The sequence below is a fragment of the Gobius niger genome (genome assembly GCF_951799975.1).
Source record: "Gobius niger genome assembly, chromosome: 13".
In the NCBI taxonomy this organism is placed as follows: domain Eukaryota; kingdom Metazoa; phylum Chordata; class Actinopteri; order Gobiiformes; family Gobiidae; genus Gobius; species Gobius niger.
The window spans coordinates 30,811,183-30,838,128 of NC_136864.1; the positions used below are offsets into that span (position 1 = coordinate 30,811,183).

At 45.1% G+C, this 26,946-nt stretch overlaps 2 protein-coding genes across 3 annotated transcripts in view; one reads left to right on the forward strand and one right to left on the reverse strand.

The window, feature by feature from the left end:
* The first annotated feature begins 881 nt into the window (after positions 1-881).
* Positions 882-10,467, forward strand: stard3nl (STARD3 N-terminal like). Of its 2 annotated transcripts, none has more exons than XM_079568983.1 (8): positions 882-1,147; positions 2,030-2,107; positions 2,495-2,572; positions 3,021-3,074; positions 4,348-4,465; positions 5,180-5,278; positions 8,977-9,055; positions 10,085-10,467. In XM_079568983.1, exons 1-7 carry the CDS (start codon positions 956-958, stop codon positions 9,039-9,041), a joined length of 684 nt encoding a protein of 227 aa, XP_079425109.1. In that variant the 5' UTR covers positions 882-955; the 3' UTR covers positions 9,042-9,055; positions 10,085-10,467. The 2 variants fall into 2 exon arrangements, with proteins under 2 accessions (XP_079425109.1, XP_079425110.1); XM_079568984.1 differs by having other exon boundaries at positions 8,977-9,051.
* Positions 10,468-14,208: 3,741 nt separating this feature from the next.
* LOC306972691 (solute carrier organic anion transporter family member 5A1-like) overlaps positions 14,209-26,946 on the reverse strand; it is a 28,684-nt gene continuing 15,946 nt past the window's right edge. The window contains exons 3-10 of the mRNA XM_079569391.1: positions 25,016-25,148; positions 24,552-24,766; positions 23,221-23,385; positions 21,654-21,852; positions 20,488-20,647; positions 19,451-19,695; positions 16,115-16,179; positions 14,209-15,478 (exon numbers count right to left, since the gene is read on the reverse strand). Coding sequence (XP_079425517.1) covers positions 14,931-15,478; positions 16,115-16,179; positions 19,451-19,695; positions 20,488-20,647; positions 21,654-21,852; positions 23,221-23,385; positions 24,552-24,766; positions 25,016-25,148 — 1,730 coding nt within the window. The 3' untranslated portion in view covers positions 14,209-14,930. The remainder of the gene's footprint in view (positions 15,479-16,114; positions 16,180-19,450; positions 19,696-20,487; positions 20,648-21,653; positions 21,853-23,220; positions 23,386-24,551; positions 24,767-25,015; positions 25,149-26,946) is intronic.

Here is a 26,946-nt window from a genome sequence, read left to right on the forward strand (position 1 = left end):
ATATTCCATTATGTCTCAGTAACAGTATAATCCACAGCAGAAGAGACTGCGTTTTGAGTCCGTGCCTGTAGGGGGCGGTGTTGCGCAGGCACAGTGCGCACACTGGACCTGACACTTAAAGAAGACACGGTGCTTCCGGGCTCACGATTACGGATCTGATCCTGGTTCTTACGGAGCTGAGCTGAACCAAACCGGGCCCGTTCAGGACAGTAGACCGAGCCAGGGGCTGAGGTAAGCCGCTCCCCGCGGAGTGTGGGGCCGTGGGGCCCGTGCGGCCGCGCTTCTGCCTTTAATGCCATGACTTTCGTTTTCGAGCCATTTATCAATTTATTTTATTCAGGAAGAACAGTTGGCTTTGGCTGGTTGGAAAAGCAGGCATGAAACCAGCGCGTTTTAAAGGTTCGAGTGTTTTGGATTAGCAATAGCACTGCTGCAGCTCTTAGTCAAGGTATTCATGACCTATTTATGTTTATGATCTGAGGCCGACATGTTTCAAATAGATATTGGTTTATTCAGCTATTCACAATTACAAAAACAATGACGTACAAGTCGTGTGCATATCAGGTGTTAAATTTTGTTTTGGTTCCTGAGACTTTACCCAATCAGAAAGCAGAAAGGGCCCCACTCTGGGTAGACTAGGCAAGAGAAGAAGAAAAAACAGAGAGAGAATAGTTTGTAATAACTCTTCCATAATCCAGCACCTGTGTCTGATAACTCTAACTGACTACTACCTGTCTGTAAAGTACTTTACTGCGGTCCATCCACAGTACTCACAACTTATACAGACACATTACAGTGGAGATGAAGATTTTACTTCAATATTTGTGTTACTTTTAGATGGAGTAAAGGGTCAATGCCGACCATGTGACCTCAGGACAGGGCCCTATACCCATAGCAGGACGTACGAGGGGGACACCGGCCCTGGGACAGCCCGAGCGGCACACCGGCCCAGGATATGGCAAGCGAGTGCAGCAGCAGTGGGGTGTCCCGGACAGCCCTGCCCATCTGTATAAACGCTGGACGTCCAGTGTCTGTGTGCAGTGACCCGCCCAAACAAAAGTCCATCTCTGATGTGAGGAGGACCTTCTGCCTGGTGGTGACCTTCGACCTGCTGTTCATCTCTCTTCTCTGGATCATCGAGCTCAATGTGAGTGTGTGCACCTCACGACACTACAGCAGTACTGTGGAGTAACATCAACTAAATATCAGGACCTCGAACAGCTTTGCCCATTTATACATTTATACATTTATACATTTATACAACTATAAAACTATAAGACTCTGACCTTTAAAGTGGGACCATGATGCAAAATATGTTTTCAGTTTATAAAACTCTGCACTGTTGTAACCAGGGGTATTGGTTTTGTATTTTCTGTGTTATCATTGGAGCCAACAGCACATTATTTATTACTATTTGACAACGTTTAAAAACAGGTCCTTCATCCTGGCCTATTGTACATGTTTTTAGTGGTAGGGGAAACCGGAGTACCCGGAGGAAACCTCCGCAGACACGGGAAGAACATGCAAACTCCACACAGAAAGAGCCTGTCTAGGTGGGATTTGAACCCAGACCTTCTAGCTGTGAAGCACGAGTGCTAACCACTGTGCCACCCTGCCGCCCATCGAAGCTTCATTCAGGCATTCAAGTTGACCGCTGGATTATTCCTGCTTCCCCTTACAAATCTTCAGTCTAAGCCAGTGCGCATGCGCGTATACATGCGCACTGGCACCAATGATGACAACAACACTTTGTAAGAGTTACGTTTTCGGACAGTTTTGTACATGTTTTGCAATATTATTATTAGTTGCTCACATTTTCATTCTAATATTGAAGTTGAACAATGTCAAAACTGACTTCCTCAAACTGGCTTCCTCTCGCTGTTTTCCTCTCCTCGTCTCTCAGCAGAGTTTCTGAACACTTTGGTTTCTCTAAATACTGCCTTTGGCGCAGTGCAGTGGCTATGTTAAGTTTGTTAGGAAGCTTCATAAATGAGGGCCCTGGCTCTGACTGGGGCTGTGTTTGTTCCAGGGCAGCGGAGACGTCCTGCAGCAGCTCATAGAAGAAGTTGTCCACTATGACTTCCACCACTCCTTCTTCGACATCTTTGTGAGTGTTATGTAGAACGCTACGTTCTGGCCGTTAACAAACATCTGTCACAATGTTGCATTGGTAACGCAATTTCAACTTCAGTGTGTGGCCCAGAGACAGTTTCAGCCTGAGCTCGTAGCTTTAGTGATGTTCAAATCAGAGTAAATCCTCCTTCCCCTCAGAGCTGGAACATTCTGATCAGGGTTCAATGCCAGTACTCAAATTGTACACTATACAACTATACTATACTACTCACTATCAACTCTTTTTGGTTTAATGATGGATTAGGACAAATGAGCTAAGCCCTGGAGCACCACATGAACAAAGCAATACTATGTTTAATGGTTTAGCAATATTCACATGAAGACATTTTGGAAATCTTGCACTTTCATGTATTGTTTGCAGCTCCTGGCCCTGCTCAGGTTCGGCGGTCTCATTCTGTCTTACGCTGTGTTTCGGGTGAGGCACTGGGCACCCATAGCTGTGAGTATCATCTACTCTGTAACATGGTTCTGTCAAAGCTCCCTTTAATCAGCAGCTCGCCAGTTCTTTTTAATGTCGCTCCCCAAAGATTGAACCCAAATTTGATCACTGTCTTTGCCAAAGATTCACATTGTTTCTGTGTCAAAATGCAAACGTCTTGGCTCATCTCAGCAACCACCACTGAGGAACATGCAAAGATTTAGTGGCTCTCTGCTGTTTTTATTTAGTAAACGAAGCCTAGAGGGGCAAACCAGTGGGAGATCGCTGCTTTATGTCTATGGCGTAAGAAAACAGCTGGAGTGGATATTACTATTTTGAACCTACAGCTTATTGTTTTGCATAGAGTAAGAGTCCTCTGTTTGAAGGTTGTAAGACGCAGCATAGACACTGATCAGGTGCCATTATGCTAGTGCTGTCCCCTTTGACCTTTGCTGTTCATGCCCCACAGATGACCACCGCAGTCAGCTGTGTCTTCCTCATCATCAAAGTCACTTTATCCAAGGTAACGTTTCACAGTTTACATCAGGACCTGTACATTATGAGCTTGTTTTCATCATTCATGTCTGACTGAACATCCATGAGGCTTAAGAACCTTTAATCGATGAACGCAATTTTTCAGACAATGGTGGCGTCATCGACCCATTAGAAATACATTACTGTAAGGCAGGGGTAAGCAACATCAGGCCCGGGGGCCAAATCCGGCCCAGTACAAAACCTCTGGCCCCAAGATGAGTTTGAGAAATATTATATTTATGTGAAATAGAGCTCCGTCAGTCCACTGCAAGAAAGTCATTAACTAGATTAGTTTAAAATTTTGAATTTGAGCATCATAATCCAAATTTGAGTTGTTTTGCTGAGTTAAGATGCGGTTGGATGTTTGACCATAGATCATTTAGATTACTGATTATTGATTTACTTGTTCTGGTAGGTTTCTGACTCGTTTCTTTACATTTAGTCTTTATTTCAAGTAATTGTATTTGCCAATGGGGTAAGAACATTGGTCTTATGCCATTGGCAGCTTTCTTATTTCACCTGAGATTTACCTTAGATATAGTCTGAAACTAGAAAAGTAAACCTCCCTGTATTACCTCAATGTAAGTCATTTAAGCCAATGCTTAAAGCCATCTACTTTTACTTAGTGTATTGTCAGAACATCCCACTTGGTCATATTTAATGTAATGTATAGCCTAAGGCATTTGCAAGAAATGGTTCTTTACTTTGGGCTACAATGGTGAGGGGGGCCCTTGGTGTTTTGGGGATGATAGAAATCGGCCCACAATGCAAACTTGCCTACTCCTGCTTTAAGGGAATATATCAATGTATGTGTATATTTAATGTTACAGCTGTCCTTTAAGCACAATAGTTAAAGCAAATGCAGGCCTCATTGTGAAGTAGAGATTACTAGAGGGGCATGGTGACTTATGGGATGGCACATGGCTCCTAATCACTGGTGAGGAACCCCCAGAGGTCCCTATGCGAAAGGGGATATGATAGGAAAGCAGCTCCCTACCTCCTTCCTCACTGACTGCACTGTTCGGACACTTCTTGTCATGGCGGACGCTGACGCACATCCGGTTTAGCCTTAGACCTCTTACCCATTTACTGGTTTCGGCTCCAGCCATGGAAAACCTCAAGAGAAAATCTGTACGAACCCCGCTGGGGTAAACAACATTATAACATGGTCAAAAGCGCTAAATTGGTTTTCTTCTTCTGATCTCGTGTTGTAAATCCTTATGAAACGCCCTGACTCTCCCTTTTTTGTCTCTGTGTCTCAGCTTTTGTCACTGGGTACGTTTGGGTACCTGCTGCCCATCTTCTCCTTCGTCCTGGCCTGGGTGGAGACTTGGTTACTAGACTGCAAAGTGCTGCCCCAGGAGGCCAGCGACCAGGCCTGTGAGTGCCCAACTGTTTTAATAGATTAGCTTAACATTGTGGTCAAATAAGAGATAAAGGTTGTAGACCAAACTCAGACCAAACTGACTGGACTTACTTCAACTAAGAGTTACTTTAACTGAATTTTCCTCACTGAGAAGTAAAGAGTTATTCAAAGGTTACAAGCTATAAGGAGCAGCCTGATTCTTTAATACTGTTAGCATGGGCATGTACATGTACATCTGATATTCCCAAACAGTAAACAATGGAGATAATCTGACTGACAGAAAGCTGTAGAAACATAGTATACTGTGTTCTTATATTGTGTTCACGAAGAGTAGGACTACAGATGTTCACGGCACTTCAAATATTAAGTCATGAAAAACTAGTATTCAAACTGGTATTCAATCGAAAAAAAATCTCAGGGACAGAACCATCTCAATGACATCGCTCAACTACTTTTACAAAAACAATGGTCGAAAACAAACTCGGCTACAGTTTTGAAACATTTTCACAATCTTTTGCTCAAAAGTTGCCCGTTGTTTTTCCTCTGTTTGAATGAATGTTTAGAAATCTTAGGAAATCTGCCGTTTTTGGGGGGATTTGTGACATATTCAGGCATTAAAAGGTATTTGACTTACTGCCACCTGTAGAAACCCTGAACAAGGTTACTTTCAAAGTATTCTCAGAGGAGGAAGTACCCGCAGTAACAGTGAGGAGTTGCTTGTGTTTCAGGGTTTGCTGGTGTGGTGAGCGGCGCTGAGCGGGCCCCTCTGCTCGGCCCCGGGCCCCTGTCAGACGGACAGTTCTACTCTCCCCCAGAGTCTGTGGCAGGTACAGCCCAAAATCACATTCTAATCATTTCCATCTGAGAAAACTCTCAACGAGGTCAGGAAGACTCGAACCTGTGCCGCTGAACCGCGCTGGGTCGACAGTGATCACATGACCTGGGGCGACAGTGATCACATGACCTGGGGCGACAGTGATCACATGACCTGGGGCGACAGGGGCGACAGTGATCACATGACATGGGGCGACAGTGATCACATGACCTGGGGCGACAGGGGCGACAGTGATCACATGACATGGGGCGACAGTGATCACATGACCTGGGGCGACAGGGGCGACAGTGATCACATGACATGGGGCGACAGTGATCACATGACCTGGGGCGACAGTGATCACATGACATGGGGCGACAGTGATCACATGACATGGGGCGACAGTGATCACATGACATGGGGCGACAGTGATCACATGACATGGGGTGACATGGGGCGACAGTGATCACGTGACATGGGGCGACAGGGGCGACCGTGATCACATGACATGGGGCGACAGGGGTGACCGTGATCACATGACATGGGGCGACAGGGGCGACAGTGATCACATGACATGGGGCGACAGTGATCACATGACATGGGGCGACCGTGATCACATGACCTGGGGCGACAGTGATCACATGACATGGGGCGACAGGGGCGACCGTGATCACATGACATGGGGCGACAGGGGCGACCGTGATCACATGACATGGGGTGACAGGGGGCGACCGTGATCACATGACATGGGGTGACACGGGTGACCGTGATCACATGACATGGGGCGACAGGGGCGACCGTGATCACATGACATGGGGTGACAGGGGGCGACAGTGATCACATGACCTGGGGCGACCGTGATCACATGACATGGGGCGACAGTGATCACATGACATGGGGTGACAGGGGGCGACAGTGGGTAGAGTGCATTTTCTCAGGTCGGGGGTTTGAATCCCGTCTCCTGAAGGTGCACACTGTCGCTGTGTCCTTGGGCAAGACACTTCACTCACCTTGCCTCCAGTGCGTATGAAGGAGAGAGTGAATGGTGGTTCCTTACTGTAAAGCATATTGAGTGCCTAATTTAGGTGGAAAAGCGTTATATAAGTTGAGACCATTTACCCTTACACTGTTCTGAACTAGGGATGTCAAGATTAACCAGTTTTACAATAACCACGGCAGGTTAATTGTAAGAATTTTCGGTAAACCGCTGTCACCTCCTGAGCCGTAGCGTATATCGGTGTCAAATATTGCGCTCTCACCGGTAAAGCCTGAAGAAACGGTGTCCAGTGTTCAATCCAGCACAAAACACGTGAAGTCAGCGGGAAGCTCAATAAGTGCAGAGAAAACGTGATCCTAAGGAAGAGTCCCAAAGAACTGTTATAGTAATTCATGAGACACAGATCAGACGAAGATCTTTTGAAAACATTCACAGCAACTTGTTTCATTTAGAGAGAGCAAATATCAGTATTCTTTTACCTGTTAATTATTCTAAAATTGTAATTTCATTATTTTCTTTTTTTGCCAGGGTAGAGCCTGAGCATAAAGATAAAGATAACTTAGACTGAAAGTTCAGTAGGTTTGTAATTAAAACAACCCTGAAAGAAATATAAAAATGTGCATATAATGCTTGTTTCTTTTCATTTCAGACGGTACTGTAAAAAATTTCAGAAATTCTCTGTATTTTCGTCCTTACTTTTGATAATCGTGAATAATCGTAAAATCGTAGTTTTTTCCTCACAATAATTGTGACTCAAAAATATACAATTTTGACATCCCTATTCTGGACACAAGTGTGTCTGACACTCACAGAGGCATGAGATGCATGTTGCTGTTATAAAGCAGCAGAGTGGCGCCACCTGTTGGGCAGACTGGTGTAGTGCAGCCACTCTCACCATTCTCACTTGTTCTGTGTCGTTCTCTAATGTGGAGCTACCATTCTTCACAACATCTTTTAAGACTGGAAAAATCAGGTAGTCCATTCAGTCTTGTCTTGAGCTGAGGACAAACCCCAAATCTTCCAGTTTTGCGGAAGTATTTATCACCTGGCTCTAGTCTTCATTTAGATTTTGTTTCATTCACTATTTTCAAAAGAAAACATTCAATGGCAGTAATCGACAGGGACAGTTTCAAATTGATATAGCTCAGATGATGTTTTAGAGGAGTGAGAGAATTTAGACGCACACATCTGAAAATGTCCAAAACAACTCACACAGTGGCCTTTCGGGACGGGACTCAATCCCACTCCCACCCGCCCCGGCGGGACTCTCCTCCCCTGACCGCCCGAGGGATTCCCATGGGGTTTTTGAAGCACATTCTGAAGGTCATTGTAATTCATGATGGCTCTTTCCAGAGTGAGGTTTGAACAAGGATTTAACACATCACTATGGTCCTTGTGATCTGCATCAGAGGATCACAGCCGGTTGGCTGGAGTTCGGCTGTAAGTTTGGTCAGTTCGTGTCGAGAGCAGCCAGTGCAGGGATCTAGAACACACTCTTATTGCACTGATGCTGTTGCTGACAGGCTCACATCCAAAGGCAGTGGGAGGCACTCGAGTGGTCCTCTCTCGACCTGGAGCCTTCCCTAAACATCCCAGTGTCCACTAATGCCTAAAAGTATGCTTTACATTACCTTATGTTACTTTACGTTACTTCACGTTACCTTATGTGGTTGTCTCCGTTGTGTTATTTGCAGACATTTCATTTATTCATTTATTTGAATGGGACAGTGCATATTAATGAACAGACAACTAGTGCTATAAATATGCCGTTTTTAGCTCAAGGCTCATTTCCATCCGCAGTCCCATCCATCCATCCATCCATCCATTTTCTTCCACTTGTCCGTTGCCGGGTCATGGGGGCAACCGATCGAGTTGCCCAAATCACATTGCACGTGCCCCTATAGCTCCCCCTGCAGGTGGTGGGTCCACAGAAGAACAGCCCCATGGTTCTAACCGGGCCTGTTGGTCTCTCATAAGGGGCTTCTGAACCGCTCTTTGTCTGACCCGTCACCTAGGACCAGTTTGCCATGGGAGACCCTACCAGCGGCACCAAGCCCCTGACAACAGAGCCCCCAGGATCATTCAGGTGCTCAAACCCCTCCACCACGTTAAGGTGGCGGTCCCAGGAGGGACCAAGGAAGACAAGAACACACAAAATATAAAACACATTAGACAAAACACACAGCAGTACATTACAGACAAAACAGGCAAGGACAACAACTACACAATACATAAAGTGCATTTCTTCCATACACCAGTCCCCTCGCTCACGCTCACACACCTGTACCTGCAAATAAATAAACATATGTTCCGGTCTAATGCCTCTTAACGGTTACACCTTTGTTGGCAAAGAAGCCATTCTTGTTGTTGTCTCTGAAATGAGACGTCGGTGCTGCTTTCTCTACGGTCAACTAGAACAAGCCTTAATGGAATGTGCCTTCACAGCCCCGCCTGACTGCTGATCGAGTGCTGGTCTCATGATTTCTTGTCAGTGATCACTGTCGCCCCATGTCAGTGATCACCGTCGCTTCTTCTCTTCCTTAAGCGGAGGCGGGGCCAGGTCATGTAACACTATAAAGATTTTAGATAATTTCTTACTTAAAGCACATATATGAAAAGAGTGGGTCCTTTGATCAAGTACCTTAATAATAAGACCTACCCGTAGACCTTACAGTGTGTGTGATCAAACCTTTGTCTCTGTGACTGTGATGCAGACTCTGACGACGAGCTGGAGGACAAACATGAAGCAGAAAAAGACCTCCTCCACCACAGCCCCTAGCACAGCTACAGTAAGTAAGTGCTTTATTTAGCAATGTACAACCATACAACCAAATGTTCAGGAGTTAGTCCAGAGCCACTTCCTCCTGAGCAGCTTCCTCCACCCCACAACAGTCTTCCACCGTCTTCTGGGAAGAGCTTAGCAGTTGATCTGTTTTATTCTCCATTGAACGTCCATTAGCCAGAACAATAGGGATAGAGGCATGTGTGGCTTAGCTTTGAGTCTTGCCCGGATGCCTCCAAGTTTGTCCCTTCCTTGTTTCCTGTAGTGCCTCTTGTGACGCCTCCTCTGTGCTGCAGGTGTAGTTGGCTTTTAGTGTCTCAGAAGGAGACATTTGTAGGTCTCAAATGGGTTTAGCCAATAAGCTAGCTGTGTGTTTACCTTTAAAAAGCTGCTTTCTTCTTTGCAGTAAACAAATCCACTCAATCCAAGCACTGGTATGTCTTGGTTCTTTAAATGATACTAAGTTACTAAGAGCACAATGCTTCAAGTCTGTGTGTTTGCAGCCCATTTCTGTTGAGCACAGTATGTTATTATTATTATCTTGTGTTGAAATGTCACTTGTGCTACAATGATAAGCCTCTTTCATCTAAAGGTTATTCACAATCGTTTAACCCTGATCTAATGTTAAATCTTGGGTGATCCTTCCTGCCTTGTCACTCAAGGATGAGGGCACAACATTATAACAAGGTTTATTCCGCCACTTTTGCCTCTTTTTGTTTTGTCTCGGCACTTCCGTTGTATTGACACTTCCAGTCGAGCGCAAAGCCCGTTCATTTAAACGGAGAACGAGGGAAAATGTTCGCCGCTCAAATCGTTTCTCTGCATGGCCGAAAATTGGCTTTGTTTTCGTGTGGTATGTGGACTAGGAGAAAAGGGGCGGGCACAATTCATGGCGGCGCCCACGCAAACTTCCGGAATAAGGTGAATACAGCAGAGATATCAATGGTTTTGTAAAGTAGTTTAATATAGGACTTTTCACATGTTATTGTGGTGTATTGTGGTGTAAGGCTAATCCATGTGTGGTCTCTTATGTCCCTCAGGCACCTGCTGCTCCGGCTGCTCCTGCTGCTCCTGGAGGAAGTGGTCAGTGTCCTCACGGGACATTCTGCCTTGGACTCATCAGCCTTTTGAGTTGTTTTTTTTACTGAAAAGGACCCCAGCACTTTTACACATATACGGTGAACATGAAGAAGCGCTCGTCAGAAGCGGATCAAGAGAAAACTATTACTGAAACGTTTTAACTAAGCTGCAAGCTTTAGAGCTAATGTTTACTGACACTTCAAATGGCTTGAATTTGGTGAATTTGTTTTCATGAGTAGGTTTAGAATAGCCGTTTAAAAGATAAAAATGTGAGTTCATTCAGTCCTTGCTGTGTAAACTACTGTTATAGCCACAGCTGCCCGGTTGTAGACTGACAGAAGTGTGGTTGTGCCATCAGCCCCTCCAACCACCACCCACGGCAAGGACACGACAACAGTCCCTCTGCTCCTGTCCTTTCTCACTTGCTGCAGTGAGCACAGGCTCCAGAGAACACCACATGACACTAAAGGTTTAATATCATTATTTGTCTATTTCATATGGACATAACAGCATTGGACTAATCAGATACTTTGTTTTTAGCGTTTTAGTAAAACTGCTAATTTGCTGTACTTGTCCACAGATTCTGAACTTAAGCTAGCAGAAAATTGACAACGTTTGTGTGAGCGGACCGAGCGTGAAGTCTCCTCACGAGGCACGCAGATTCCTACGCATTTTGTATCATCGGTCGCTCTGGACACATTTCTATAATTCTGCTTTCTCAACATCAAATGTTTTTTTGTGAGCTGCTTTCATAAAATACTGGATCACAGGTGTGGTGCCCCTCGGAGACTTGATGCCTGACACACAGCGACTTATTCTCACATGGGCAGCGGCGTGCCGATGTGTACGCCACACTAGACTATTCCAAAACATACTCAAATTGACCAAATTCAAGTACATGTAACGCTTTAATGGTTTCCCAGCATACACATGAACATGTAAGAAGTGATCCTGCGTGTGGAATGAGCCGACTATAACAGACGTGTACACACTGACCCCATGGAACTGTCTGCGGCCTGTTTTTAGCTGGTTTTCATAACTCCAAAATGACGCCTGACATCAGGGTATGATCTTTTTCTGTTCAACATGCTCGCGTCAGGGCACTAATCAGTGTGGAACGGAGGTGAAGAGGGGGAGAGACATTCAACAAATTGCCAAAGCCAGCAATGGAGCCTTTGTCTTGGGCAGTGTGTGTCTGAACTGAAGGAATGTATATAAATGGGCATGCAGAGTCTGTCATTGCACACACAGATCATGACTCATCGAGAGTATTATCCCTCTGCTAACTGGGGCGTCTGATTCATTTTGCACATACTGTGTTTTGGTTTCCTTGTCTTGACTGTTTAAAGTGACCGTTTTTGCTCAAGTTTTATGATTTTATGAAAGAATGATCCTGTGGGCCAGTAGTCTTTGTCATAGTTGATAGATTGTATAGTAGAATGGAGGAAAGGAAAGCACGTGTAACTGCTGCAATGCATGTTTAGGCCTTTAATGCCGATTTTTTAAATCTGTCCAGATCAGGTCTGCCCCCTGTGGGTCAGACACATTAAACTCACACATCAGCTCTGTCTCTGTGCCTTGTTCATCTTTGTTCATTGGAACAACGAGCAAACGTTTTCCTGTTGAAGCAAATACAAGCTCTACTCCTCCCCCGCCTCTCATGGTACATAACAAACCCCTCACCGGCCGCATCATGTAAACACAAACACATGCAGGGATAGCAAGTGTTTGAAGCAGCAGATGCTGCAATAGTTAGCCTCAAACAGTCAGAATAAAACATTAGCGGCTAACAGAGTCAGAGTATAGTATTAGCAGCTAACACAGTCAGAGTATAGTATTAGCAGCTAACACAGTCAGAGTTCAGTATTATTAGCAGCTAACACAGTCAGAGTATAGTATTAGCAGCTAACACAGTCAGAGTTCAGCATTATTAGCAGCTAACACAGTCAGAGTTCAGTATTATTAGCAGCTAATACAGTCAGAGTTCAGTATTATTAGCAGCTAACACAGTCAGAGTATAGTATTAGCAGCTAACACAGTCAGAGTTCAGTATTATCAGCTAATACAATCAGAGTATAGTATTAGCAGCTAACACAGTCAGAGTTCAGTATTATCAGCTAATACAATCAGAGTATAGTATTAGCAGCTAACACAGTCAGAGTTCAGTATTATTAGCAGCTAATACAGTCAGAGTTCAGTATTATTAGCAGCTAACACAGTCAGAGTTCAGCATTAGCAGCTAACACAGTCAGAGTTCAGCATTAGCAGCTAACACAGTCAGCGTATAGCATTAGCAGCTAACACAGTCAGAGTTCAGTATTATTAGCAGCTAACACAGTCAGAGTTCAGCATTAGCAGCTAACACAGTCAGAGTTCAGCAGTAGCGGCTAACACAGTCAGAGTTCAGCATTAGCAGCTAACACAGTCAGAGTTCAGCATTAGCAGCTAACACAGTCAGAGTTCAGCATTAGCAGCTAACACAGTCAGCGTATAGCATTAGCAGCTAACACAGTCAGAGTTCAGCATTAGCAGCTAACACAGAGTTCAGCATTAGCAGCTAACACAGTCAGAGATCAGCATTAGCAGCTAACACAGTCAGAGTTCAGCATTATAACAAGTTTACAAAAGATGGTGAACTGATAAATATCTGAGCGACCTGCTCTGATGCAGCTGTGAAAGGTTCACTACTGATACAGTAGACATATCTGAAGGTAGCTTTAACTCTACACGGCCAAATTGTTTTCACCATGTAAAATGACATATCGATGCAGCAAAAAAAGTCATTTATCAAAGTCACTGACGGGGATTGACACATTTACTGCTAACAGCCTAAAACACGTGGGAACTTCTAAATTAAATGTGCTCAGGATTGTTTTTAGCCGCGCTTTCATCTTAATTGGTTTGATTTACTTGCAGCCTATTAGTTTTTTTCTTTTTTTACATATTTTGATGAAACATGAGATTTTGTTTAGTGTTTTGTTTGATATAAATACGTACTGTGGTGAAATGTTATTACAATGTTTAAGAGAGTTATTGAAGACTTTCCTCATGTGGTGCAGCCCAATTAAAAACAAGCCCAAATTCAGTCCAGTGACACTTTATTCAGCTCACATATGTTTTCACCAGCAGCATGTTTACATTTCTCTCCGCATTGGGCCCCTGTACTGAGAGGCCCCTGGATGATGACGAGCTCCCCTTATTTTCAGAGTGTTACACCTGTCCCGCGAGGCCCCTGTCATCGGGCCTATGTGCGCAATAGCTTTTTAAATAGAACATCTACCTACAGTTTATTGCTCAAACAGGTTTGAACCTGTTTCAGTGGAGCTGCTGCTGAAGCTGTGGCAGGGGCCCATCAGGGCTCAATACAAATACATGTTATTACTCGGAGTGGAAATGTGCAGCAAATCAATATCAAACTTGGCTGCGTTCATTTGTTCTTTGTAATGCACACACTGACGCTTAAGGCAAGACACTGCAGCGAAAGTCCAGCTTTAAAGGGACAGGTTTGGAAACTGAAAACAATGAAATCATCTGATGCACAAAAGAAACTCATTATTTCACTTTATCAACGTTCCATAGATTTAAAACTTTAACTTCAAAAGACCTTTTTCTTAAAACACATTTTTCTGCCCTTGAAATCTAATAAACAAAATATTTAAACCCCCAAAACAAGGTGAATTTCCCCCCTGTAAGAGCTAGCTTTCTACAGACTTAATCATATATCCAAGATCTCTTGTGTAAATACATTTTGCATCTATATGATCAATAAAATAATAATTGAGTGAAATGAGTACGTTTTCAAACATAAAACAGAAAGATACATTTAGAGATGCTTGAGTGGAGCCTTGCTGCCGTCTGATTTCCTCCTGTTTGTTCTCGAGCTGTGCACTTCCGGCGGAGTATAGATGGTAAATATCAATACTACTGCTGCTGCTACTTCAACAATGGAGTATTTATCATTTATAGTATGCAGCATATACAGTACTGGAATTACTTTACCTGACTGATTTTTTTTCACTGAGATGATGGATTTGCAAAGTTTTCCAAACTTGGAAGCATTTTCATGTCAAACCCAGTGGAACTGTATCTCTATAGGACGGATATGGCAGACTTCACTGATCTGACCTCTTGTAATTACATGTGAGCCTTGTCTCGCCTCAAGTTACTGGTATACATTATCTGGATTTTGTTGCTGAAATCATTGGCAGTTTCACCCATTTTTAAACATAAAAGGCTTTTATATGGACTGAAAGAACATGCAGTGTATTTTTCCACATGTTCTTATCAGTAATCTACAAGGAAAGATTCAAATTCATGTCTCTCATTTTTTCCCACTTCGCTTGCAGTGTCTCACCTTAAACTTTGACTCAAGAACCGCCTTTGTGTTAGTTTGAAGTAAAATGTTCACTATTTGAATGATATCTATTTTGGAGATGACCAGTCCTTCAGTCAATCAGGGAGGGTCTGAAAACAGCATCTCCACAGTTCCATGAAAACAACTTCATTTAAAGGCATCACTGTCCATGAGCAGCCCCTGACCAGTGGTCACTCTGTTCCTCCGGGGCTGGCCCTTCAGGCGCCTCACTGGCTTTTTTTTTTCTTTTCTTTCAGCCCAAAATAAATCATTCAAGTGACTAGATTTCTACAGTCTAAAGTTCAAAACAGCTAGATCTCCCACAACTACAGCAGTTTATTGACAATACAGAAGGAGCCCGTCTGACCAGGGCCGGGGGCCATGATCCCGGTCACTGAACCCGAGGCCCAACTGACCCCGCGCTGCCCCACCAATCACAGCACTCGTTACATTCAGACCCTGGCAGGCCGGCGTGGCGCGGGCGTGGCTGTGGGTGTGGCTGTGGGCGTGGCTGTGGGCGTGGATGTGGGGGTGTCCGGGGCGGTGGCTGTGTCTGAGGGTGGGGCCGCAGGTGTGTCTAAGGCCGGGGCCGCAGGCGGGGCCGGGGCCTGCAGCTCGTTGCCGGGGCAGGAGTGGGTGCTGACACCGCGGTTGAGGGGGACGGGCTCGTGGCGGGGGATGTTGACGGGGCAGGAGCGCGTGCGGGCGTGGCCCTTGTGCCCGCCCGGGTGGCACACTAGGCTGCCCACCGTGTCGGTAGGGGACAAATGTCGCTTTAGCCACACCTCCACCTTCTTCTCGCGCGACTTGATGGAGTACCAGGTGAGGAAGATGAAGAGGAAGCCAAGGAACTTGAGGCTGGCGGCCAGGCCAAAGTAGACGAAGCGCAGTGAGGTGACGTCGTATTCCCAGCACGAGCCGTGCACGCCGCAGTCCTGCTGCCACAGCATGCACGTGGTGTCGATGACCGCGCCAAAGTAGATGGGCGTCGGGATGTAAGCTGCAACATAAAGATCATAACTGAATACTGTAACAGAAGTCTTCACTCAAACCCTGTCCCACTGCTTCTGGAGCTTCAGCCACACTCTGACACTGGTTACAAAACAATGCTAAGACAGGTGTGTAACATTCACAATCTGTGTCTCATTTCTCTCTACCATGAAGCACATCATTCTGTTACAGCCAAGGGATAATCAAAGTGCATGTTTATAGCTTTCATACATTGTCACCATCACAAACTCGTTTTTAAGTAGCTGCTTTGAACCAAAATATTGGCACAAATATAAATGAATGTTTTTAGAACATCAATAATCCATCAGCGACATGTGATCCACAAACCTTTTCAATATTCCTATGGGAGGAATCATTGCACTCACTCCCATAGGAATACGGTGTCTATTATCTACTGTCCAGCATATCAGACTGTTTCTGACCCTTGTTGAGCCCCGTGGTTCTCTTTTAGGAGCTACATCATTGTGTTGAAACAGTGACTTGGATCTTGCTGTGACTGATGGGCCTGACAGCTGTGCTCCGTCCGCACTAAAGCCCTCTCTCTGCTCAGCATTCTGCCTCAGTCTGGGCTTTTAGCTGATCATCTGCCTTTCCCTCAGTAGCAGTTAACCCTTTCAGGCCTTACCCAGAGTCCGCAGCAGGACAAACTGCATCCCCAGAGCGAAGGGCCTCTCCTGCTCCGCCACAGACCTGCAGCAAACACCACAACATCACTAAGGACAGTCAAATCACACTGCCTGTATCTGTAGTTCATATACGGGCAGGACATGCAGGCCAGGGAGGGCAGGGGTGGGCCATATCGTATTGCGGTATAATTCTTTGATATTGTTGTCATTTTTGATATCATTGTGGACACAATATGATTGATGTCACGCTCAGCTCCGTCAGAGCAGATGTAGAACACGGGGGCGGGGGCTGACAAAGTCAAATCAAATGCAGGATGTAAACTGCTTGAGGAAATATTATTTGCGAGGAAATGAGTATCTTTAAAAAAAATAAAATTACTCAATTAATCTTCCCAATAAGCATAAGGCCGGGATTCTGAAGTAATTTGTCCATTGTCAGTTAGATCGTCAAATATATTTTTATAGTGATATTTCTTTTTTATATCGTGATAGAGATTTTAGGCCACATCGCCCGGCCCTAATCACGGGTCATCATGAAAAAATAATAATAATAATAATAAATTGTATTTCTTAGGCGCCTTTCTAGACACTCAAGGTCGCCTCACATCCACAAGTATAATTACACAACAACTAAAAACAGTTCAAATACAATGTTAAAAACAGCTTGAATAAAAAGGACGATGCAGTTGTGGTCACAGTGAGTCGGCTTGTCTAAACAGAGGAGTTTTGAGGATGGATTTGAAGTGTGGGAGTGAGTCGGTGTTACGGAGGTCAGCAGGTCAGCAGGTCAGGAGGTCAGCAGGTCAGGAGGTCAGGAGGTCAGGAGGTCAGGAGGTCAGGAGGGAGAGTGTTCCAGAGCTGGTGCATGGTGACGAGTAGGGCTGTCACGGTATGAAAATTTTACCTCACGGTTATTGTGACCAAAATTATCACGGTTTTCAGTATTATCGCGGTATTTTTTTTAAAATGTGTGTTAATATGTTCAGAAAGCATTGATAGTCCTACACAAACTGAAATTGTTTCAAAAAAGTTTAACAGTGCTTGTTACATAAAAAAATACAGACAAAGCCTTTTCACATCAAAGTAAAGGAACTATAACGATGTGTTGTTGATCGTTTCGAGGGTATTACATGTGCTATTTATAGCGCCAGAAACGAAGATAAACCGTCTATATCAGGAAAATTGTTGTTGTCCTTCCAGTGAGCTTTCACTTTGCAGATTTGGGAAAATGCCATCATTATTAAATTCATAAAACTGCGGCGAGAGTGAATCTATTGTAATCTGCCACCGGGAGCCCCGTAACGCATTGTGCCATCGTGCGGAGGTATCCGGACACGGCTTATGTGCTGGCGGTGGCGCTGCAGCAGCACTATGAGGCGACTGGTTACAATCTCCTTCAACCCAAAGTCCCACATCAGCATTTCATTTGTTTGTGTTGTGAAGCACTTTGGGCAGCCGTGGTTGTTGTAAATGTGCTATAGAAATAAACTTGACCTTGACCTTGATTTCAGCTAAAGCGCTAACGTTAGCTGACTGCTATAGAGCTGTGGGAGACGGTCACGCTAACGTTAACTTCCTGCTATAGAGCTGTGGGAGACGGTCACACAGGTGAGTCAGAGGTTCGAAGTATTGCTGCATTTGGAGACACTTTTTCCTGCACGCTCTGCAAACTGAACACTGAAGGCTGACAGATCCTGCGCGCTGTCGCGTCGGACATGATTCCAGCTTCGAGAAAGTTTTGTTTGGGCAAACAACAAAGTGCGCATGCGCAGAAACTGCAGCAGATGAGACGGTGGCTGGTGAGGCTCACCGTGCCTACACCGCGGGTGCGGTTATTCACCGAGATAATAATAAAAACACAAAGCAAGACGGTCATTTTCACCGTCAAAATTTTTACCGGGGTTTACCGCTACACCGGTTACCGTGACATCCCTAGTGACGAGACGGGCGAGTGGGGCGGCAGTGACCCGGAGAGAAGAGGAGGAGCAGGTGTGGAGATATGGAGGAGGTCAGTCAGGTATGGAGGGGTGAGCTTCAACTAAATACAAAACTAAATACAAAAATACTATATACTTTATGAAAACAAGTCCCTTTTCTGATGATGATCGGGATTTCCTATGATTTTAATCAGCTTTGTGGTTAAAAATGCCCAAATATTTGATCAGTTGTGGATATCGTGTAAAGAAGGTGGAGCTGAGGGGAGCCTCTGGTGTCTCCACCTCAGCTCACTCAGCACTCTCTCTCCCCTTAGGTGCTTTTTTGGTTTTCTATCATCTGGGATAAAGAATCTGGCACAAGAACAACACGTTTAACCTGTTTATTTCACTTAAACCCGTGTTTTGAAAGAGCCGAGGTGATAGCCTGCACTGTACATTCCGATTAAGGTCGTAACATGAAATACAATGTTATAAATACTAGGAGACCTGAATTACCCTCTATTCCATGTAAGAAGTACATTTTCAAGAGACAATTGTGATTAATTGCTTTTCCATTTTACAGCAACATGTTTCCGCTCCAATAACAGGGTTTTGCAAGTACTGACTAACTTTACATGATGCCGGTAATGATTATTTGTTGTCCTGTTGTGCTCCCGCTCATTCTAAAGTATCCATTATAAGATTCTGTTCCATTTACTAGGATTTGCCTGTTTTGAATAATATAGTCTTCATATTGGCTTTACTTGCTTTTCTCTTTATCCAGTACATGGTTTTAGTAACTGTCACTAACCTCCCCAGTGTCCTCTACTGCCCCCATGTAATGGGAACTTGACCGTCACGTAACTGTCATATGACACATGATAAAAAATTAAAGTGTTTTACACCGTTTTGCTTTATTACATTTATATCTTGTACTAAATTTGTAAAACTTCATTAATGGGAATAACAAATAAACCATAAAGGGAACAGGGATATTCCAGTAACCATTACTAAGGATAATAGTACAGGTTAAGGCCATATTTAAGTAACAAAAGTAATCAGTACTAGGAATTCAGTTGTCAGTACTAACATGTCTAGTAATCAGAACTTATATCATAAGTAATGAATACTGTGAAATCCCTCTTAATCATACTAGCGTTACTAGTAATCATGGCTTAACATTGGGCTTGATAATTATGCATTGGGTTTACAACTTATTCCAAGTAAGCGCAATGAGTTGGAATTTACAGTGTGGCGAGACCAGACTGAACCCCTCTGCATTATTTATACAGATCGGGATCAGTCTGGGACACATGCCCTCGGTTACTCACTGATGAAATGAAGTTGATGAAAATGTTTTTAAAAATGGTTTCAGTTATTGTTCCAAACTGATCTGGAATAGTGTATTGTCATATTTACCTGAGTGTGACGATGATGGCCGAGGGCTGAGCACAGGCCGTGATCAGGGTGACGATGAAGAGGAAGATGAGGAAAGGGATGAGCGTTCCACAGGTGCGCTCACACTTCCCCGACAGCGCGTAGCCGTTCTCATTCAGGTAAGTCTTCACAATGACCAGCTGCAGCTGTGGGCCCCCCTGCCCCCCCGAGGAAGGGGTGATCACCTGCCGGCTCTGCACACACGCACAGTCCGAGTAGTTCCGCACCTGTGCCCAGAGAGGGGGGAGAGGAAGGGGGGCAGACAGGGAGAGGGGGAGAGAAGGAGAGGGGAAAAGGAGAGAGACAGAGAGAGGGGAGAGAGAGGGGGAGGGGAGAGAAGAAGAGAGGAAGATGAGAGGGACGGAGAGAGGGGGGAGAGAAGGAAAGAGGGGAGAGAAGGAGAGAGAAGAGGGGAGAGAAGGACAGGGAGAGAGGGAAGATTAGAGGGAGAGAGAGGAGAGAAGGAGAGGGAGAGAGAGGAGAGGGACCGAGAGGGGAGACAAGGGGGCAGAAGAAGGGAGAGAGGGAGAGAAGGAGAGAGACAGAGAGAGGGGAGAGAGAGGGAGAGGGGAGAGAAGAAAAGAGGTAGATGAGAGGGACGGAGAGAGGGGGGAGAGAGAGGGGGAGAGAGGGAAAGAGGGGAGAGAAGGAGAGAGAAGAGGGGAGAGAGGGAAGATTAGAGGGAGAGAGAGGAGAGAAGGAGAGGGAGAGAGGGAAGATTAGAGGGAGAGAGAGGAGAGAAGGAGAGGGAGAGAGAGGAGAGGGACCGAGAGGGGAGACAAGGGGGCAGAAGAAGGGAGAGAAGGAGAGGAAGAGAGGGAAGAGGAGAGGGAGAGAGGGGAGAGAAGGAGAGGGACAGAAAGAGAGGGGGAGAGAGAAAATATTAATTTCAATCAATCATACACAGGTCCAAACAGTTGGACCCAGTTACAGTAAACAACAGCCTTGATGATTGGGCTGATGAGAAGGCGGGCCGCTGAACATCAGCAGGAGTGAGTGAGTGTTTCCAGGGAGCATACCCCGGTGGAGTCGTTGCCCACGCTGCTGCAGCCGGCCAGGCAGGGGTTAAAGTAGGTGATGCCGTCAGAGCCGCACACCGGGGCGTACTCATGGATCCTACAGCCACAGTTCACATTACAGCCCCCGGTCAGGTTCCTCTGGGTCATGGTCAGTGTGGGCCTGTGGAGACACAGAACAGTTATCAAGGATGGGTCTGGATCCTACACACATTCATACCCCTATTTATTCCTATTATTGAACTGAAGTCTGACTACTGAAAGTGTTCAAATTACGATGGGATTTTAAAGCCCCAGAACACATTTTTTCATGAGTAGATGGCCGTCGTGAAACCGGCCAGAGGGGGTTTAGAGGAGGGCAGCACTGCTGAGCTCCATAACAAGCACACAGTAATCAGAATATGGGCTGTAGACGTGAATGCGATGCCTTTAGGGGCACTGGAAAACTCCACTCCAAGCACGAGGACTGACACTACTGGCTCAGACTCAAGTGTCCGGCACAGATTGATTGGAGCACATGGCAGACGTCCAGAGGTTTCTGTCTGAGTTGGACAGTTTTACAGCAGTGCCCACTCAGCACTGCACACTGGTCAACATCGTGCAGAGAAACCAGCTGGTTCATCTTTTTTAAAGGGAGGGATTACACCTTTTTACCATATTATAGTGTTGCTACTCATCAAAAACATAATTGTGTTTAGAGCTAGTCACACATGTTATTGAGTAATCTCTGTAGCTGAAACTCTTTGAATTGCCTTCACGCCTGCCTACATAATGTGTGGCGCTTGTTCAATCACCAGGTTCACAGACCAATCCTGTATCGGGGAAAAAACGTGGTAATACAACAAACTTTTGTAATCATCTCAAGAGCCATGGTCCCTCTGATGTAAAGAAAGCCTGCAAAAACACGTCATCTTTGGAGAGACGGAAAAGAATCCACAAGGAGTCTATGTCTGACGAAGAACTCTCTGATCGAGCCCATGGAATCACACAATCCAAACAGGGAGTCAGGGACCAGCCAGCGAAGACAATCTGTTAAATCTAGGAATAAAATCTAAATAAATGTAAAAAAGCTACAAACTCACGCTAACTTCATCAGCGACTTTGAATGTGATTGTTTTTTTGGTGAGTGGATCGACATAGAGTGTGTAGTGTGCGTGCTGCATGCTTACCCGGTGGTGTAGGGGATGTTGATGCCCCCCAGGTTAATGCTCTCACAGCCCACGATGAAGAGTGTGGAGAAGCACAGCAGGGACACGCCGCTGCAGATCATGGCCAGCTTTGCCGATTCACGCGCGCCCAACTTCAGCTTCTTTATGATGTAGCCGCCCAGGACGATGCCCACGCCAGCACTGGGCACGATGATCACCCCTGAGACACAAAAGGACAGAGCTGACACTGGGGAATGGGTCCTTGATGAAAAACCTAATGCAGGTTTCAAAGTGCTCTGTGGCCATTCACCTTTTACACTTCAGAGACGCATCAATGGCAGTGATTAGACGCTACTAAACACCAGAGTTCTATTCATAATAAGAGCCATTTAGGGGCAGCAGAGGACATTAAAGTCCTTGCATTGAGACTACATGACATAGTCTAATGTTAATTAAGACCTGTCTGAATTATCAGTCAACCCAAAACATCCATCTGGGAAGACTCGTGTTGATATGTTTGGGCACAAATCTACTGGCGTTAGCCGTGAGTGGCCAATACTAATTACCAACACGGCGACAGAAAAACCGAAGGTTCGGCTACAAACTTCCAAAAGCAAATGGTGTCTACTGTTGTTTAGTTCATTTTGAAAGTAGGCCAGAAACTCAGGTCTGGGAGAAAATCAGTCGGCCGTGAAGAAATTCTGGCAAAACATCCGGAGCCTCAGGAGGAGGAAGCAGTTCTTCACCAACACTGTTCACAGTCCGAGTAGGGGGCTGCTGACCTCGACTGGGGGTGTGGTCGGCCGGTCGAAAGAGTACTTCGAGGATGTCCTCAATCCCACCGTCTCATCTACCGATGAGGAGGCAGAGACTGGGGACTTGGAGGGGGGCTCGCCCATCACCCAAGGTGAAGTCAGGGCTTCAGGGGTGGATGAGATTCTTCCTAAGTACCTTAAGTCCCTGGATGTTGTAGGGCTGTCTTGGCTGACACGTCTCTGCAACATCACAGGGCGGTGGGGGTCAGTGGTCCCCCTCTTGGACACACTGGACCAGCTATATACCCTCCATCGGGTGCTCGAGGGTTCATGAGAGTTCAGTTTGGGAACCTCAGGATCTCATCTCTGCTGTTTGCAGAGGATGTGGTTCTGTTGGCTTCATCAAATCAGGACCTTCAGCTGCTCTGGGGCAGTTTGCAGCTGAGTGTGATGAATACTGAGACTGACCAAAATAGAGATTGGGATTTTGATTAAATTTCGATGAATGGCCCAGCCCTAATTTATAGTGACAAAATAAATTTACAATAGAATAGAATAGAACTTCATTGTCTGTTCCAGAGAGCAGAAATTTGTCTTTCAGCACGGCTCATTGAAATAATAAACAATATTAAAAAAATAAAAAGTACATTGATCAGATTATCAGGTTCGTCCCATTGAGATTTACAAAGAGACCAAATCTTCATCAGATCATCAGAACAGTAAAGGAGTTTTGTGTGTCTCCCCTTAAATCTAACCGCTGCTATTTGACACCGGTGGCTCCCGTAGGGTGACCCGGTGCGGGTGACCCGGTGCGGGTGACCCGGTCACCGTACCTGTGTAGATGCTGGCGCTGGACGCCGGGATGCCGAACTGCGACTCGATGAATTTGGGGATGAAGGTGATGAAGGCGGTGACGATGGCGCACTCAGCCGTGTAGGACAGGCTGACGAACAGGAAGGTCACGTTACTCAAGATCTTCAGAGCGGCACGGGGAAGGTCTGCACAACACAGCACAAATTCAAATCATCATTACAGGTCGCCACATCAGTCTCATCTCCATTCATGTACATCCAAACATGGAAATCCTACAATGTCTGGGCTTTCTGGAGTTATTTGCATCATCAAACGTGCTCGATCCAGATTCTCTCCACAGAAAAATGAATGGAGTCAGTCCCAACTCCCTTTAGAAAAGTATGGCGCATTGATATTACGGCATTTACATAATGTATGCAGTTTCATCACCTATTTAAAGAGGAATAATAGCTGCATGTCCAGCCCCATGAAAAAGAGACTGATACAAAAGTTTGCTCAACCAAATTATTACTTAGGTAAAAGTACTGATGTAGAAAATATTTCAATCAAAAGTCAAAAGAACATATCAGTTTAAATAAGTATTATGAAAAAATATATATATATATTCCCAAATTCACCACTGTTACTTCCTCATTGTGAGTCAGTGGCACTGACAGCGCCACCTACTGTTCTGGAGTGTTATCATAAGGCCTGATTTCATTAGTCATATTTTTGCCTGTTTTTACCCTGCTTAAAACTATATATTTTTACTTCAAAATCAAACTTTTTGTTGCATTTTACAGCTGTAGTTACCAAAAAGGCTTTGAGAAACAAGGAACAACTTAAAATAAGCATGGTTTTAAATAGTGCGTCTGCTCAGCTGCGTAAAGTGGGCAGAGCAAGTAGTCTGTCCATAAAACTCAGAACAGGCGTCTGTTGATTTCGGATCCAGTTCATCAGCAGTGACTCCAAAAGTCCGTGCAGCAAAGAAAGCACCTCACACAAACGGCACCGCATCACATGGCAGCACAGAGGGCTCTCGCTGTGAGGTCAGACTGTGACGAGTGAGAGGAGGCGAGGGACAGAGGCAGGAGCCCTCGCTGTCGTTTCAGTCTGACTTTAACCTGCGCTGGACACCACTTCCTATGTGCTAATAAAACAAGTCAAATAGATTTAGCTGATCACAATCTGTCACTGTAGTTGCGGGAACGTTTTTGGAAACGCTGCAATGGCGTGCTGATTTTTGCGTTAATAGCTAATCCTCTAAATATACTTCGTACCTACCACCTGTGAATATAAGTCAGCAGGTACGTTCAGTAATTAGTAATTAGTAGTAGGCTACTGAATCCTGTGTATGTATGTGTGTTCCTGCCTCTCATGTCCTTGCCGAAGCCCATGGAGGAGGTGACGCTGTGGCCCTGGCTCTTGCTCTTCTCCCGCAGCATGTCGTCGTCACTGGAGTCGTCCAAACTCAGCTTTTTCCTGCGCTTTTTCTTCTTGTGGCGCGGCGGGAGCTTCTTGGGGAAGGCGAACATGGGGAAGATGACCAGCAGCATGGCCACAGCACAGAGCAGGAAACCACTCCACCTGCAGGGGGCGACAAGAACGAGTCAGTCTGTGAGGTCCAAGTTAGGACGTGGAAAAAAGGTGAGTTGTAGTACCTTTCATAATTAATCAAAAGCAGGTCCCGAAAAAGGGACAGCATTAACACTTGGTAAAAGAGCATCCTCCAAACATGAGCTTCACTAATGCAGGTGCAGGCCCCACTGGCACCACAGGCCCCACAGGCCCCACAGGCTCAGGTGGAGCTCAGTGTAAGTGCAGAGCAGGTCTTACCAGTTCCCTATGAAGCGTGGGTCGCTCTGATCGATGTGCACCTCTGTTCTGGGGTCCACATAGAAACCGATGAGGACTCCGCCCAGCAGGTATCCCGCCGCCGGCCCCAGGGCTCCCATCACGTACATGAGAGCTGCGGAGACCAGCACAAGGTGGGACACAATCGTTAGTTATTGTTTAAGGGCAGAGGGTTGGTGAGGGAGTGTCCCATGATGCTGCAGGGGATGCAATCGCTCACGCTCATGAATAATGATTGAATTCTAAAAAGATATTACCCACAAAGAAAATTGACTTATAATATTCTACCTGGATGTTTCAGAACGTAACAGCCTAAAATAATGCCGGCCTGTATGCTTTTTATTCTATCAAGTTCATTGTTAAACGTTAAACTGTGCCATGGGGAAACTGGTTATAATACAAGCACATGCAGACAGATACACACAGAAACATGCTTTACGCCTTGTGACCAAAAGAGCCACTTCGTCCCGTTTCATACCAAAAGAATCTGTAACAAGAAATATATTTTTTGTTGCTAGGATACAAATCCAAATTCAATGTAAAGTCCTCGTATCAGATAAAGAGAGATGCACACAGGCTAAAAACATGGACAATAGGACTAGGTTAGTGTACCTTGAAGAGATTGTGAATAATCACACTGACAGTTTGTGAAGGCTCTCATTCATCCAGGAAGTATCCATCATTGTGAACTGGACTCAACGATTTAAGCTTCACTACGATGAATCACAGAGACTTTTCTACAATAATGAATAAATAAAGAGCCTTGTGCTCATGTTGTGAGTGTGAGTCATTTGTCAGACTAAGGGTGAATGAATAAAGCAAAGAAAAGTGATTTCGAGAACTGATATTGAAGAACTAGAGCAAAAAAGTTTGAAATTCTTTTGTTCCAAACGTTCATGTTCCAGAGTGATTACCCGGGCAGTAGGTTTATGTAACAACCCTAATTCCTCCTGAGGAGCCTGCGGTCATTCGAGTGGTCAGATGACCTAGGCCCATGCGGCTCCTGGGCAGATTTTCTCTGATAATTAGAAGGATTTAACAGTGCAGCTCTGGCCCCGGTTGAAGGGGAATGTGGAACCTGAGGACCTGACTTCCACCGGACTGAAGCTGAGCTGAAGTTACCTAACACCATCAAGGCCACGCTGCTGCTCAGGAGGCCACGCATTTAGTTTGTTCTTAAAACTTTTGTCATTGCAAATAGTCTCACAGTGCAGAGGAAATGAATGCACAGATCTCATGCATTTACGAATGTGTTTGTACTTTAAATCTAAGGTTAGCAGCTTTTAGACAGAAGAGCTCATAGTGACATATTAGGATTGTTCAAATGGAGAACATGCAAACTCCACAGAAAGGCCCCGTCCAAGTTGGAATCGAACCGGGACCTTCTAGTTGTGAAGCACGAGTGCTAACCGCCCTTTCTCACCCCATCCTTTGCCGTCTGCCACAATATGGTTGTGAGAAACTGTACTAAGCACGGTTCCTCATACTTGAATCTTTTCTTACTCAATCAAAATGATTGTGTCATTTTTCTGGTCCCAACAAATGACGTGTTGGCTTCAGCGAACAATAAAAAACGTACACTCTCCATGAGGTCTTACTGAGCCTGTATTTTACTCTACAGACATGTTCTGAACTGCATCTGATTTTTGTGTGAGTTTATCTCAGCAGCGTAGATGTTTATGCTCCCGGATGACTCAAATGAATATAATTAATATAATGTGTGTGTTGTGTGTTGTATTATAACATGAATCAATTGCAAAAGGCAATAATGTCCAACGTCTCAGTATGTTTTGTGCTTTGTACAGCAAAGCTTCTGTAGAGAGTGCATCGAGCTGTGATCCACATCCATCTGTGGTGAGGCAGGGTCATATCTGAGAGCACTGTCTGCAAACATGACATGGGTCAAAGCAGAA

Coding starts and splice junctions, on each gene's coding strand:
- stard3nl (XM_079568983.1), top strand. CDS start 956: ATGGCAAGCGAGTGCAGCAGCAGTGGGGTGTCCCGGACAGCCCTGCCC. Junction 2,108..2,494: donor ACTCCTTCTTCGACATCTTT/GTGAGTGTTATG, acceptor TATTGTTTGCAG/CTCCTGGCCCTGCTCAGGTT. Junction 4,466..5,179: donor GGAGGCCAGCGACCAGGCCT/GTGAGTGCCCAA, acceptor CTTGTGTTTCAG/GGTTTGCTGGTGTGGTGAGC.